General features: G+C 49.3%; 1 protein-coding gene across 2 annotated transcripts in view; it reads right to left on the reverse strand.

Moving 5' to 3' along the window:
* DENND5A (DENN domain containing 5A) overlaps positions 1-15731 on the reverse strand; it is an 84685-nt gene that overhangs the window by 18499 nt on the left and 50455 nt on the right. For both annotated transcript variants that reach the window (XM_088447103.1, XM_088447102.1), the window contains 4 exons: positions 7318-7449; positions 6588-6740; positions 6423-6504; positions 5597-5681 (listed from right to left, as the gene is read on the reverse strand). In XM_088447103.1, coding sequence (XP_088303229.1) covers positions 5597-5681; positions 6423-6504; positions 6588-6740; positions 7318-7449 — 452 coding nt within the window. The remainder of the gene's footprint in view (positions 1-5596; positions 5682-6422; positions 6505-6587; positions 6741-7317; positions 7450-15731) is intronic.

Here is a 15731-nt window from a genome sequence, read left to right on the forward strand (position 1 = left end):
TCCCTAGATATCCAGGGAGACCATGTAATCCCCGGGTTCCATTGCCAGAATGATGGAACGTAATGTTTCCATCCTGAATTTGGGAACCCTGAGGTATTTGTTCAGAGACTTAAAATTCAGGATAGGACGATGAGAACCATTGGGCTTCTGTACCAGAAACAGAGTAGAATAGTACCCCGTCCCGCGTTGAGACTGCGGAACGGGAACAATGACCCCTGCTTGTAGCAAGGATTCTATAGCTACCTGAATCTGGGAAGCTTTGGTCTTGTCCAGAGAAGGACTTGTGCAAAAAAACTGGTGGGGCGGCCTGAGCCGAAAGGACAGGGCGTACCCCTGAGAGACTTCTCGAACCCAGGCATCCGTGGTGGTATTGTGCCAGCACTGGGCGAATTGGAGAAGTCGGCCTCCCACTCGGAGGTCCCCCAGAGGGAGGCCCGTCCCATCAGGCAGTAGGTTTATCCTCCTGCTTGGAAGAAGGGCGCCGAGCACTCCATGCCTGTTTCTTGGGGTTGGGTGCGGCTATGGTCGCTGAATGTCTCGGGAAGGACTGGCCCTTGGCCTTACCTTGAACCCGAAAGGACCGAAAGGCAGAGCTCCTTACTTTGGTCGGCGCTGAAGCCAAAGGAAGGAAGGCAGACTTGGATTTAGCCAAAGTATCTACTATGTTGTCCAAGTCCGGACCAAACAGTAACTCTCCATTAAAAGGCAAGGCCTCCAGACCCTTTTTAGAGTCCGTATCTGCTCGCCAGGACCTCAGCCACAAGGACCGACAAGCAGACACAGCTGCAGCCGAAACCCTAGAGGTCAGCAGGCTAGCATCCAACGACGCTTCCCCTATATAGGAAGCAGCATCCCTCATTTGCCCAATTAATGCTCTCTGGATATCCGGAGCATCTTCTGGAAATGAATCCTCCAAAGCATTAGCCCAGCTCTCGATGGCTTTAGCCACCCACGAAATGGCCATGGACGGGCGCGCCACCACCCCTGAAAGGGAGTAAATGGATTTCAAACAGATCTCTACCTTCCTGCCCGTGGGATCCTTTAAGGAGGAGATAGACGGCAACGGTAGCGTAGCGCTCTTGATCAAACGGGTGACATGGGAATCCACCGCTGGTGGGGTCTCCCACTTCCTGCAATGAGCTTCAGGAAAAGGGTAATTAGATGCCAACCTCTTTTGAGGCTGGAATCTCTTACTGGGCATCTGCCAGGCTCCCACCATATGATCGGTTAACTAGTCAGACAAGGGAAAGACACTCGAAGTTACCTTGGTCTTTTAAAATTAGGGTACTTAGACTTAGGGGCCGGTGCATCATCCTCTATATTCAGGATAGCCCGCACCACGCTAACCAATGCCAGCACATTTATGGAGGACTTAGTCTCCATCTCCTGAGCCAAGGCGTCTGAGTCAGAGTCCTTGTGGACTTCTCCGTCATCTGAGGACACATCAGAGTCCGACAGCTGCGCCGTCAGAGAACTCACTACGGGAAGCTTGGACGCCTTAGAGGGCAAATCACTCTGCAACATCGACTGAAAAACCGAAGATGAGGCAGCCAAACTCTGTACAGAGTTAGAGAGGACATCCACCCATGGTGGAGGAGCCGCTTGAGGAAAACCCGGAAAAGGCACCACAGACTGCTGCGTCACAGGGGGGGACTGGACATACACAGGTAACCCTGCATAAGGACCCACAGTCTCAGACCCGGGGGGAGACTGCAATAATTGCAGAATACCCGGGGAATGGGGGATGCTAGGCTGGGGCAACGCCCTGATAGGTACTGCAGGCAGAACGGCTAAACGGTCCACAATTGACGCCAGCACCTGTGAAAACATCGCCCAAGGAGGATCCTGCGACATAAGGGGTTTAGAGGGGCCAGGTACCAGCTGGCACCGCCCGCACAGACCATCCTGAGATAGTTCCTCCCTATCCACTCCTGCAGAACAGCGTCTGCAGGAAAGCAACACAGGAGCCACGGAGTGCTCAATTTCCTCGTCAGACATGACACAATAAATATGCAATAAATCTGTATCACAAGGAAGAGATGTTATAACACCAGCACACTCACAAGTATGCAACACAAACAGTCCACGATATGGCACTGAGTAGCATACAACTGTATGTGACCGACCTCGCAAATACTTGATTTATATAAGTGAGAAAAGCCATTCCCCCCACACACCTATCGGGCCGTAGGAGAAGAAAAGGGACAGGTAATAAGCTGACAGTAAGTAGAAAAAGCACAGACAGGCAGCACTAGCAAAAGTCACATACCATGCAGAGGATATGTTATATACTCACTGCACCTTTACACTACAATCAACCTCCCAGATTCAGTGTCTGGGAGGGCTATAGCGCTGTGTACACTGTCCTCACAGGGGAAAGGTACACAGGGGGACCGGGTCAGCACCGCCTGGGAGATCTGCTGCGTTGATGCCAATAGAAGATGGTCGCCGGAGAGCTCTGAGGAGGAGTGACCACAGTAGGAGCAGCTCAGCGACGCCAGCACACGAGAGAAGGCGCGCTGAGCTTTGGAGAGGAGCCGCTAAACCAGGGAAGGCTGCCTCCCCTGTCTAGTGTTTAACCCCAGGGATGCCGGTTCCCTTCCGGTTCTTACACCGTGGTGGTCCAGCGGACATGCGGGGTATTCCTGTGAAGGGGAGCCTGCCGCTACTAGCGCCGCCGGTCTGTCCCCAGAGACCGGCGGCAATAGACTGCATTTTCCCCGCGAGCAGCGGAAGCAGCGCTGCTCGCGGCTTACCTTGTCCCCGTGAGCCCGGCAGCAGTCAGTGGGAGGTCCCGGAGCCACGCTAGTACTGACTCCGGTGTCCCGCTGTGATCCCCAGATCAGTACTGGCGTCGCAGCGCCAGCGGGGATGTTGGAGCGGCAGCTTGGACGTCCAGATGGACAGTCTGATGCTGCCGCTCTGAAGATAGAAAAAATAAATAAAATCTTCTTTTTAAAAAAATAAGCTTAGAGGCTGCTACTGCAGCCCCACTGCGCCAGGGTGACCCGACGCCGGCTGGGCACCAACTAAAACTGAGGTGCCTGTGGCTCGGGGGCGGGGTATAGAGGAGGACGGACCCAAGTGCATCCTGGGAGCAGCTAAAGCTTTAACTGCGTGGTGCCCGTTGTGGATCCAGATCCAGCTATACCCCAAGGTCAACCCTGTGGACCTCCTATGGACCCTGAAGTAGAAATCGTTCTTGATTTCGTTCAGTGTCGTTAACGACACTGGCACACTCCTGCCAGGGACACACGGGACGATGTTCGTTCAGGGCGCACATCGTCTCGTGTGTACGCACCTTAAGTCTGGTTCTCCATCAAACAAAGAAGAATTAGCACTAAATTTGACACAAGACAATTAACAAGCCTCTGTAATGAGAGATGGGACTACAGAAACCATTACTGTCTACAGTATTCACAGACGAGAGCAAACCCATTCTTCTGCAACCAGCAATAATTACACCTCATCCATTTTACGGCTCATTACCGCACAGACAACTATGTCTCCACCAGGCCTTACGCCACTGAGACTATGGCCCGCTCACCATGTCCCACAACACAAACTATGGCCTCCTCAAAACATCCCGCACCACAGACTATGGTCCTCTCACCACGTCCGGCACCACTGAGACTATGGCCCATTCACCACTGAGACTATGGTCCACTCACCACATCCCGCACCACTGAGACTATGGCCCATTCACCACTGAGACTATGGACCACTCACCACATCCCGCACTACTGAGACTATGGCCCGCTCACCACATCCAGCACCACTGAGACTGAGACTATGGTCCGCTCACCACATCCCTCACCGCTGAGACTATGGTCCGCTCACCACATCCCTCACTACTGAGACTATGGACCACTCACCACATCCCGCACCACTGAGTGTATGGCCCACCCGCCACATCCCGCACCACTGAGACTATGGCCCACTCACCACATCCTGCACCACTGAGACTGAGACTATGGTCCGCTCACCACATCCCTCACCGCTGAGACTATGGTCCGCTCACCACATCCCTCACTACTGAGACTATGGACCACTCACCACATTCCGCACCACTGAGTGTATGGCCCACCTGCCACATCCCGCACCACTGAGACTATGGCCCACTCACCACATCCTGCACCACTGAGACTATGGCCCGCTCACCACATCCTGCACCACTGAGATTATGGCTCACTCACCACATCCCAAACCACTGAGACTATGGCCCACTCACCACATCCTGCACCACTGAGACTGAGACTATGGTCCGCTCACCACATCCCTCACCGCTGAGACTATGGTCCGCTCACCACATCCCTCACTACTGAGACTATGGACCACTCACCACATCCCGCACCACTGAGTGTATGGCCCACCCGCCACATCCCGCACCACTGAGACTATGGCCCACTCTCCACATCCTGCACCACTGAGACTATGGCCCGCTCACCACATCCTGCACCACTGAGATTATGGCTCACTCACCACATCCCAAACCACTGAGACTATGGCCCACTCACCACATCCTGCACCACTGAGACTTAGACTATGGTCCGCTCACCACATCCCTCACCGCTGAGACTATGGTCCGCTCACCACATCCCTCACTACTGAGACTATGGACCACTCACCACATCCCGCACCACTGAGTGTATGGCCCACCCGCCACATCCCGCACCACTGAGACTATGGCCCACTCACCACATCCTGCACCACTGAGACTATGGCCCGCTCACCACATCCTGCACCACTGAGATTATGGCTCACTCACCACATCCCAAACCACTGAGACTATGGCCCACTCACCACATCCTGCACCACTGAGACTGAGACTATGGTCCGCTCACCACATCCCTCACCGCTGAGACTATGGTCCGCTCACCACATCCCTCACTACTGAGACTATGGACCACTCACCACATCCCGCACCACTGAGTGTATGGCCCACCCGCCACATCCCGCACCACTGAGACTATGGCCCACTCACCACATCCTGCACCACTGAGACTATGGCCCGCTCACCACATCCTGCACCACTGAGATTATGGCTCACTCACCACATCCCAAACCACTGAGACTATGGCCCACTCACCACATCCTGCACCACTGAGACTGAGACTATGGTCCGCTCACCACATCCCTCACCGCTGAGACTATGGTCCGCTCACCACATCCCTCACTACTGAGACTATGGACCACTCACCACATCCCGCACCACTGAGTGTATGGCCCACCCGCCACATCCCGCACCACTGAGACTATGGCCCACTCACCACATCCTGCACCACTGAGACTATGGCCCGCTCACCACATCCTGCACCACTGAGATTATGGCTCACTCACCACATCCCAAACCACTGAGACTATGGTCCGCTCACCACATCCCTCACTACTGAGATTATGGCCCGCTCACCACATCCCACACCACTGAGATTATGGCTCACTCACTCTGACCCACACCAATCAGACTATGGCCCACCCACTCTGACCCACACCAATCAGACTATGGCCCACCCACTCTGACCCACACCAATCAGACTATGGCCTACCCACCACATACCGCACTACTGCTCCCTTATATTACATTATTAACACTCACAGCATGTCCTGCACCAATGAGATCTTCAGAGGAGCCATCACAGGACTGGGGTCAGATTTCCGTCTCTCGGAGTCTAAAAACAATTCTAGAACAGAACAGCAGCTTCTCAGCACCTTTCATAAAATATATTTTTTTTTTTTTATAGAGATGTAGCCACAAAAATGTAGCTCTTATGTTTTGCTCTAAAGGAAGCAAAATTAGCAGTCGGTAAATGTGAAATTCCAATCTGGTTAGAGCTGAACAGTTAACCTATAGTGGCCACTAGTAAGAGACCAAAAACAAACAATGAAATTGTGTGACAATGGAGCGCCCCCTAGTGTCATTGGGCAGAAATAAGATCATACTGCTGGGAAAAGCAGTGCAGAAACGGTGACTATATAAATGACATCTTAAATAATCTGGCTTTGTGGTTGTATGCCGACGTTTCAGGGCCTCACAGGACCCTTTTATCAAGGCTGGCAATATAACAATGCTGGCATTAAGTTATATTGCCAGCCTTGATAAAAGGGTCCTGCGAGGCCCTGAAACGTCGGCGCTATTGGCATGAATTAAACACTTATTTACTTTCTAAGTCCGGGAGTGCCGCTGACTTCTTATTTGGCTATATATAAAGTGGAGGCGTTAAAGCTACGGCAGTAATGAGGTTAAAATTTAAAAAAAAGAAAATTAACCAATGTAAAAAAAAGCAGCAAGTAATTAAAACCTGTCAGTGTAAGATCAGGGAATGTGGGCTTAGTTAAAGGGGGCCCGGGTACTTTCAAGATAAGATTGCATTGTATTTCTTTACATTTAGTCTTCGATATGAATATGTCTAGATAACGGTTACCTGCATAGCCAAAGCTACCGGCAGTCATTCTCCTCCTGTTGTCCTGATAATGTAACAGGTGGGACCACAAGGCGGACTTTCCCTGGGGCACAAACACAGAACATGGATGACGTTTCCAGAGGACGGGAGGCCACAAGATCTACCACATGGGGAACCGGACGCTACCTGCTTAACCAGGAGACCGTGGCTCCAGATCCTCTCCAGGAGGTCGCACAGGCTGGCTATTAAAGTGTTCTCCTCAACACCCGTTATGCTGACTTCTCCGTGGCCTAACTCCACAGCTTCCCGGCCCATCTTCTCCACCAGCATCCTCTTGGTCTACAAGAAAACCCCAGAAGTGAACAGCTTGTACTGTTCATAAAGGTAATGACCTAATGAAATACAGATGTGTCTTCACTTACTGGGTGTCCACACAGGCTATGGCGCAAGACGCCCATGACCTGGCGCCCCGTGGGGGGCTATTTGGCATGACTGAAGTAACAGTAAGAAAGGACACATTAGTAGCTGTCATGTCTACCCATTTGCTACTGCAAGTGACAGCCATCACTGGACCCTGTGCAGAACGTTAAAGAGGGAGCATAGACCAACACCCATTTTTGAATGTAGTAGAATACAGGAACACACTATTACTGACTAGTTAGGTTGTGGTGCCAACTATACCAGACATAGGACACCTTAAAACACAAATACCCTGCTAGTTAATTGGAGGGTGAAAATATACAGACAAATACAAAGTGTGGTGTCTGGCTTATGCGACACACATGGAACGCGGGGACACGCTTCACACTCTGCACTGTGGACCAGAGATCTCAGGGACTTTAAAACGCACAGAGCTCAATGGGGAGACAGTCATGATGAGCGGTGCCTAGGAAACGGTCTGAGGAGAGTGCCACACCTTATTTCGACATTCTTTCAGCAACCCTTCCACAAACTTCCAGTTGGTCTGGGCGATAACGGATGGAGACAGGTTGGAGAGCTTGGGCTGGCGGATGGTGCTGCCCATATTTCTCGCTTCCTGGATGTATTTCTGGAAAGGGGGGACACGGGGGTTTATTACTAAGGCAAAGCAGATGTTAAAACATCATCGGTGACCCCTCAGTAGAAGAAGAAAAAAATACAAATAAGTCGGGGGCAAGAAACACAATTGCATCAGTGGAAAGCAATACAAACATAATACATAGAAAAAGTAACTGAGCACAAAGGAAACCTTTCCTATGAATAGAGGGCCTGATTCAGAGCCGGACGCTCTGACAGAGCGCTCGCTCTGAATCAGGGCCGGCCATCTGTTTTTTTAGAGCGGCCAACTGGCCGCTCGCATAGCTGTGGGTTATCACCCACAGCAATAGCGGGCGGCCAGGAAGATGGTCGCGATGGTCAAGACCATCGCGACCATCAGGCTTGCGACGAGACCCTTGTGGTAGGGTCTCGTTGCCGCAACTCCTCCATCTGGGCAGCCACGCCCCCGGCCCGCCCACCAAAGGGGGAGTGTTGTCACTCAACATCGACAGCACGCCCACTTTGGTTCGAGACCCGGAGCGACGGCTTAGCCGTCGCTATCCGGGTCTCGCGCATGCGCACGACAGAGCCGGCTCCGTCGTACGCATGCGCACTGGGCCACCATCGACCCGCATGCGAGCGCTCAGCGCTCGCATCTGAATCAGGCCCAGTGTGCTTAGCGCCCATTTCTTGTGCTCAGAATGATGAGAAGGGCCTAACAGAATCACTGAGTGTAACAGCCATCCACCCACAAAACACCGTGAGAAACTACTTATACGAAATAGGGACTTGCGGATGGGAAGCAGACTAACCCTGAAGATGGACAGATCGACTTGATACATCACAGTCTCTCATACACATCGTATACCACCATCATTCTGTATCTCAGCACACCTTCAGCATACATCACAGTCTCTCATACACACTGTATATAACACCATCATTCTGTATCTCAGCACACCTTCAGCATACATCACAGCCTCTCATACACACTGTATATAACACCATCAGTCTGTATCTCAGCACACCTTCAGTATACATCACAGTCTCTCATACACACCGTATAACACCATCATTCTGTATCTCAGCACACCTTCAGTATACATCACAGTCTCTCATACACACCGTATAACACCATCATTCTGTATCTCAGCACACCTTCAGTATACATCAGTCTCTCATACACACTGTATATAACACCATCATTCTGTATCTCAGCACACCTTCAGCATACATCAGTCTCTCATACACATCGTATAACACCATCATTCTGTATCTCAGCACACCTTCAGTATACATCACAGCCTCTCATACACACTGTATATAACACCATCAGTCTGTATCTCAGCACACCTTCAGTATACATCACAGTCTCTCATACACACCGTATAACACCATCATTCTGTATCTCAGCACACCTTCAGTATACATCACAGTCTCTCATACACACCGTATAACACCATCATTCTGTATCTCAGCACACCTTCAGTATACATCAGTCTCTCATACACACTGTATATAACACCATCATTCTGTATCTCAGCACACCTTCAGCATACATCAGTCTCTCATACACATCGTATAACACCATCATTCTGTATCTCAGCACACCTTCAGTATACATCAGTCTCTCATACACATCGTATAACACCATCATTCTGTATCTCAGCACACCTTCAGTATACATCACAGTCTCTCATACACACTGTATATAATGCCATCATTCTATATCTCAGCACACCTTCAGCATACATCAGTCTCTCATACACATCGTATAACACCATCATTCTGTATCTCAGCACACCTTCAGTATACATCACAGTCTCTCATACACATTGTATAACACCATCATTCTGTATCTCAGCACACCTTCAGTATACATCAGTCTCTCATACACATCGTATAAAACACCATCATTCTGTATCTCAGCACACCTTCAGCATACATCACAGTCTCTCATACACACTGTATAACACCATCATTCTGTATCTCAGCACACCTTCAGTATACATCAGTCTCTCATACACACTGTATAACACCATCATTCTGTATCTCAGCACACCTTCAGTATACATCAGTCTCTCATACACACTGTATATAACACCATAATTCTGTATCTCAGCACACCTTCAGCATACATCAGTCTCTCATACACATCGTATAACACCATCATTCTGTATCTCAGCACACCTTCAGTATACATCAGTCTCTCATACACATCGTATAACACCATCATTCTGTATCTCAGCACACCTTCAGTATACATCACAGTCTCTCATACACACTGTATATAACGCCATCATTCTATATCTCAGCACACCTTCAGCATACATCAGTCTCTCATACACATCGTATAACACCATCATTCTGTATCTCAGCACACCTTCAGTATACATCACAGTCTCTCATACACATTGTATAACACCATCATTCTGTATCTCAGCACACCTTCAGTATACATCAGTCTCTCATACACATCGTATAAAACACCATCATTCTGTATCTCAGCACACCTTCAGCATACATCACAGTCTCATACACATTGTATATAACACCATCATTCTGTATCTCAGCACACCTTCAGTATACATCAGTCTCTCATACACATCGTATAACACCATCATTCTACATCTCAGCACACCTTCAGCATACATCAGTCTCTCATACACATCGTATATAACACCATCATTCTATATCTCAGCACACCTTCAGTATACATCAGTCTCTCATACACACTGTATATAACACCATCATTCTGTATCTCAGCACACCTTCAGCATACATCACAGTCTCTCATACACATCGTATAACACCATCATTCTGTATCTCAGCACACCTTCAGTATACATCACAGTCTCTCATACACATTGTATATAACACCATCATTCTGTATCTCAGCACACCTTCAGTATACATCAGTCTCTCATACACACTGTATATAACACCATCATTCTGTATCTCAGCACACCTTCAGCATACATCAGTCTCTCATACACATCGTATACCACCATCATTCTGTATCTCAGCACACCTTCAGCATACATCACAGTCTCTCATACACACTGTATATAACACCATCATTCTGTATCTCAGCACACCTTCAGCATACATCACAGCCTCTCATACACACTGTATATAACACCATCAGTCTGTATCTCAGCACACCTTCAGCATACATCACAGTCTCTCATACACATCGTATACCACCATCATTCTGTATCTCAGCACACCTTCAGCATACATCACAGTCTCTCATACACACTGTATATAACACCATCATTCTGTATCTCAGCACACCTTCAGCATACATCACAGCCTCTCATACACACTGTATATAACACCATCAGTCTGTATCTCAGCACACCTTCAGTATACATCACAGTCTCTCATACACACCGTATAACACCATCATTCTGTATCTCAGCACACCTTCAGTATACATCACAGTCTCTCATACACACCGTATAACACCATCATTCTGTATCTCAGCACACCTTCAGTATACATCAGTCTCTCATACACACTGTATATAACACCATCATTCTGTATCTCAGCACACCTTCAGCATACATCAGTCTCTCATACACATCGTATAACACCATCATTCTGTATCTCAGCACACCTTCAGTATACATCAGTCTCTCATACACATCGTATAACACCATCATTCTGTATCTCAGCACACCTTCAGTATACATCACAGTCTCTCATACACACTGTATATAACGCCATCATTCTATATCTCAGCACACCTTCAGCATACATCAGTCTCTCATACACATCGTATAACACCATCATTCTGTATCTCAGCACACCTTCAGTATACATCACAGTCTCTCATACACATTGTATAACACCATCATTCTGTATCTCAGCACACCTTCAGTATACATCAGTCTCTCATACACATCGTATAAAACACCATCATTCTGTATCTCAGCACACCTTCAGCATACATCACAGTCTCTCATACACACTGTATAACACCATCATTCTGTATCTCAGCACACCTTCAGTATACATCAGTCTCTCATACACACTGTATAACACCATCATTCTGTATCTCAGCACACCTTCAGTATACATCAGTCTCTCATACACACTGTATATAACACCATAATTCTGTATCTCAGCACACCTTCAGCATACATCAGTCTCTCATACACATCGTATAACACCATCATTCTGTATCTCAGCACACCTTCAGTATACATCAGTCTCTCATACACATCGTATAACACCATCATTCTGTATCTCAGCACACCTTCAGTATACATCACAGTCTCTCATACACACTGTATATAACGCCATCATTCTATATCTCAGCACACCTTCAGCATACATCAGTCTCTCATACACATCGTATAACACCATCATTCTGTATCTCAGCACACCTTCAGTATACATCACAGTCTCTCATACACATTGTATAACACCATCATTCTGTATCTCAGCACACCTTCAGTATACATCAGTCTCTCATACACATCGTATAAAACACCATCATTCTGTATCTCAGCACACCTTCAGCATACATCACAGTCTCATACACATTGTATATAACACCATCATTCTGTATCTCAGCACACCTTCAGTATACATCAGTCTCTCATACACATCGTATAACACCATCATTCTACATCTCAGCACACCTTCAGCATACATCAGTCTCTCATACACATCGTATATAACACCATCATTCTATATCTCAGCACACCTTCAGTATACATCAGTCTCTCATACACACTGTATATAACACCATCATTCTGTATCTCAGCACACCTTCAGCATACATCACAGTCTCTCATACACATCGTATAACACCATCATTCTGTATCTCAGCACACCTTCAGTATACATCACAGTCTCTCATACACATTGTATATAACACCATCATTCTGTATCTCAGCACACCTTCAGTATACATCAGTCTCTCATACACACTGTATATAACACCATCATTCTGTATCTCAGCACACCTTCAGCATACATCACAGTCTCTCATACACATCGTATATAATGCCATCATTCTGTATCTCAGCACACCTTCAGTATACATCACAGTCTCTCATACACATTGTATATAACACCATCATTCTGTATCTCAGCACACCTTCAGCATACATCACAGTCTCTCATACACACTGTATATAACACCATCATTCTGTATCTCAGCACACCTTCAGTATACATCAGTCTCTCATACACATCGTATAACGCCATCATTCTGTATCTCAGCACACCTTCAGCATACATCAGTCTCTAATACACACTGTATATAACGCCATCATTCTGTATCTCAGCACACCATCAGCATACATCACAGTCTCTCATACACACTGTATATAACACCATCATTCTGTATCTCAGCACACCTTCAGTATACATCAGTCTCTCATACAACAAGAGATATGGTAAGAACTTACCTTTGTTATCTCTGTTTCTACGAAGTCCATAGGGTCCACAGGTTGACCTTGGGGTATAGCTGGATCTGGATCCATGGGCACCACGCAGTTAAAGCTTTAGCTGCTCCCAGGATGCACTTGGGTCCGTCCTCCTCTATACCCCGCCCCCGGCCACAGCACCTCAGTTGGTAAGCAGCCAAGGCCGGAGGAGGAGACTAAACAGAGAGAAGGAAGACTGGAACACACAAGAAACCATACTCACAGAAATGGGAGACGGAAAACCGGTGACCAGCCACACAGCCCATTTGAAGCCAGGTGCGTCAGGGCGGGTGCCCTGTGGACCCTATGGACTTCGTAGAAACAGAGATAACAAAGGTAAGTTCTTACCATATCTCTTGTTTTCTACTTCAGGGTCCATAGGGGGTCCACAGGGTTGACCTTGGGGATGTCCCAAAGCAGTACAACTAAGGGCGGGGACGCTCCTGTGCTGAAAGGAGTACCCGGCGTCCAAAGGATGCATCCTGAGAGGCGAAGGTGTCAAACGCATAGAACCTCAAAAACGTTTGAATTGAAGACCAAGTGGCCGCCTTACACAGCTGAACAGCAGAAGCGCCACGTCTAGCAGCCCAAGAGGGACCCACAGAACGAGTGGAATGAGCCTTAACAGAGGCTGGCACAGGTAAGCCCTCCTGTGCATAAGCCTCACAAATAACGGAACGAAGCCAACGGGTTAACGTTTGTTTGTTGGCAGGCCAACCCCTCTTGTGAAAACCTAAGAGGATAAACAAGGAATCAGACTTCCTAACCGAAGCCGTCCGGTCTACATAAATTCTAAGCGCCCGGACCACATCTAAGGAAGTCTCACCAGCTGAAAGATCAGGGGACTGAAAAGCTGGCACAACAAGTTCCTGATTAATGTGGAACTTCGAGACCACTTTGGGCAAAAACTCAGGACGAGTGCGGAGCACCGCTCTGTCCTGGTGAAAAATCAGGAAAGGAGGGCGACAGGAAAGCGCCCTCAATTCAGACACCCTCCTGGCCGAAGCAATTGCCAGGAGAAAAAACGTTTTAAATGTCAGCCACTTGAGCTCCACCGCCTCAAGAGGCTCAAACGGAGGACCCTGCAGGACCCGTAGCACCACCGCCAAGTCCCAAGGAGCCACAGGAGGCACAAAGGGAGGCTGGATCCTGAGAACACCTTGGAAAAAGGTGTGAACGTCTGGTAGTATTGCAATCCGCCGTTGAAACCACACGGACAAGGCGGACACATGAACCTTCAGAGATGCAAGGCGTAAGCAGAGATCCAATCCTGACTGAAGAAATTCCAAGATCCTAGAAACTCGGAACACCTGAGGATCATAATGTCTGGACTCACACCACTGAAAGTAAGTGTGCCACACTCTGTGATAAATCCGTGCTGAAGCAGGCTTGCGTGCCCTGAGCATGGTACCAATAACCGAACTGGAGAAGCCCCGAGACCTCAAGACGGCTGTCTCAAGAGCCACGCCGTCAAAGACAGCCGACCCAGATCCGGGTAAAGGCAGGGCCCCTGAGACAACAGGTCCCGACGCTGGGGAAGAAGGTACGGAGCGTCGATAGAGAGGCCCCTGAGATCGGAGTACCAAGGACGTCTGGGCCACGCCGGAGCTACCAGCACGAGCATGCCGCCGTCCTGCTTGAATTTCCGCAGAACCCGAGGAAGCAGGGATATCGGAGGAAACAGATACGCCAGGTGAAACGTCCATTTCACCGACAGCGCGTCCACCAGACTTGCGCCTGCGTCTCTTGTCCTTGACCCGTAAACGGGCAACTTGTGATTGTGACGGGAGGCCATCAAGTCCAGCTCCGGCAGTCCCCACCTGTCCACGAGTAGCTGAAACACCTCTGGGTGAAGCGACCATTCCCCGGGATGCACGTCGTGACGGCTGAGGAAGTCCGCCTCCCAATTGAGGACTCCGGGGATGAAGACCGCCGAGATCGCAGGAATGTGACCCTCCGCCCAAGTCAGGATACGAGACACCTCCGACATCGCTGCCTGACTGCGAGTTCCGCCTTGGTGGTTGATATACGCCACCGTGGTGACGTTGTCGGATTGCACCTGTACCGCCCTTCCGTGAAGAGCGGGGCCGGACGACTGCAGGGCCCTGTATACTGCCCGCAGTTCCAGGATGTTGATGGGGAGAAGTGCTTCTTCCGCTGACCAACGACCCTGAAGCGACAAAGAGCCGGTCACTGCCCCCCAACCCCGGAGACTGGCATCCATCGTGAGCAGAACCCAGTCCGGGATCCAAAATGGGCGCCCCTCGACCAGATGAGCTGTCTGAAGCCACCAAGCCAAAGATTGCCGAACGTCCGGAGACAACACCAGCACCTGAGAGCGGATCCGGTGAGGTAACCCGTTCCATTCTGATAGAATCAGCCCCTGCAGGGGCCGGGAATGGAACTGGGCAAATTCCACCATGTCGAATGTCGACACCATGGACCCCAGAACTCTCATAGCCGAATGGACCGACAGGCGGCAACGGCTCAGGCAACTGCGTATCCGCAGCTGTAGGGAGGCGACCTTCTCCGGAGTCAGGAAGATCCTTTGCTGACGCGAATCCAGCAGGGCTCCCAAATGAACCATCCGCTGTGATGGAATCAGGGAGGACTTTTTCCAATTTATCAACCACCCGTGTGCTTGCAGGCAAGCGATCGTCAGGTGGAGATGTTGAAGCAGTACCTCCGGGGAGCTCGCCAGCAACAGGAGGTCGTCCAGATACGGCAGCAGCCGTACATTCTGGTTCCGAAGATGTGCGGCCATGACCGCCATAATCTTCGTGAACACCCTCGGTGCCGTGGAGAGACCAAAGGGTAGCGCCCGGAACTGATAGTGGTGTTGAAGGATAGCGAACCTCAGATACCGCTG

The sequence above is a fragment of the Taudactylus pleione genome, unplaced genomic scaffold, assembly GCF_031769625.1.
Source record: "Taudactylus pleione unplaced genomic scaffold, aTauple2 ptg000418l, whole genome shotgun sequence".
Taxonomy (NCBI): Eukaryota; Metazoa; Chordata; class Amphibia; order Anura; family Myobatrachidae; genus Taudactylus; species Taudactylus pleione.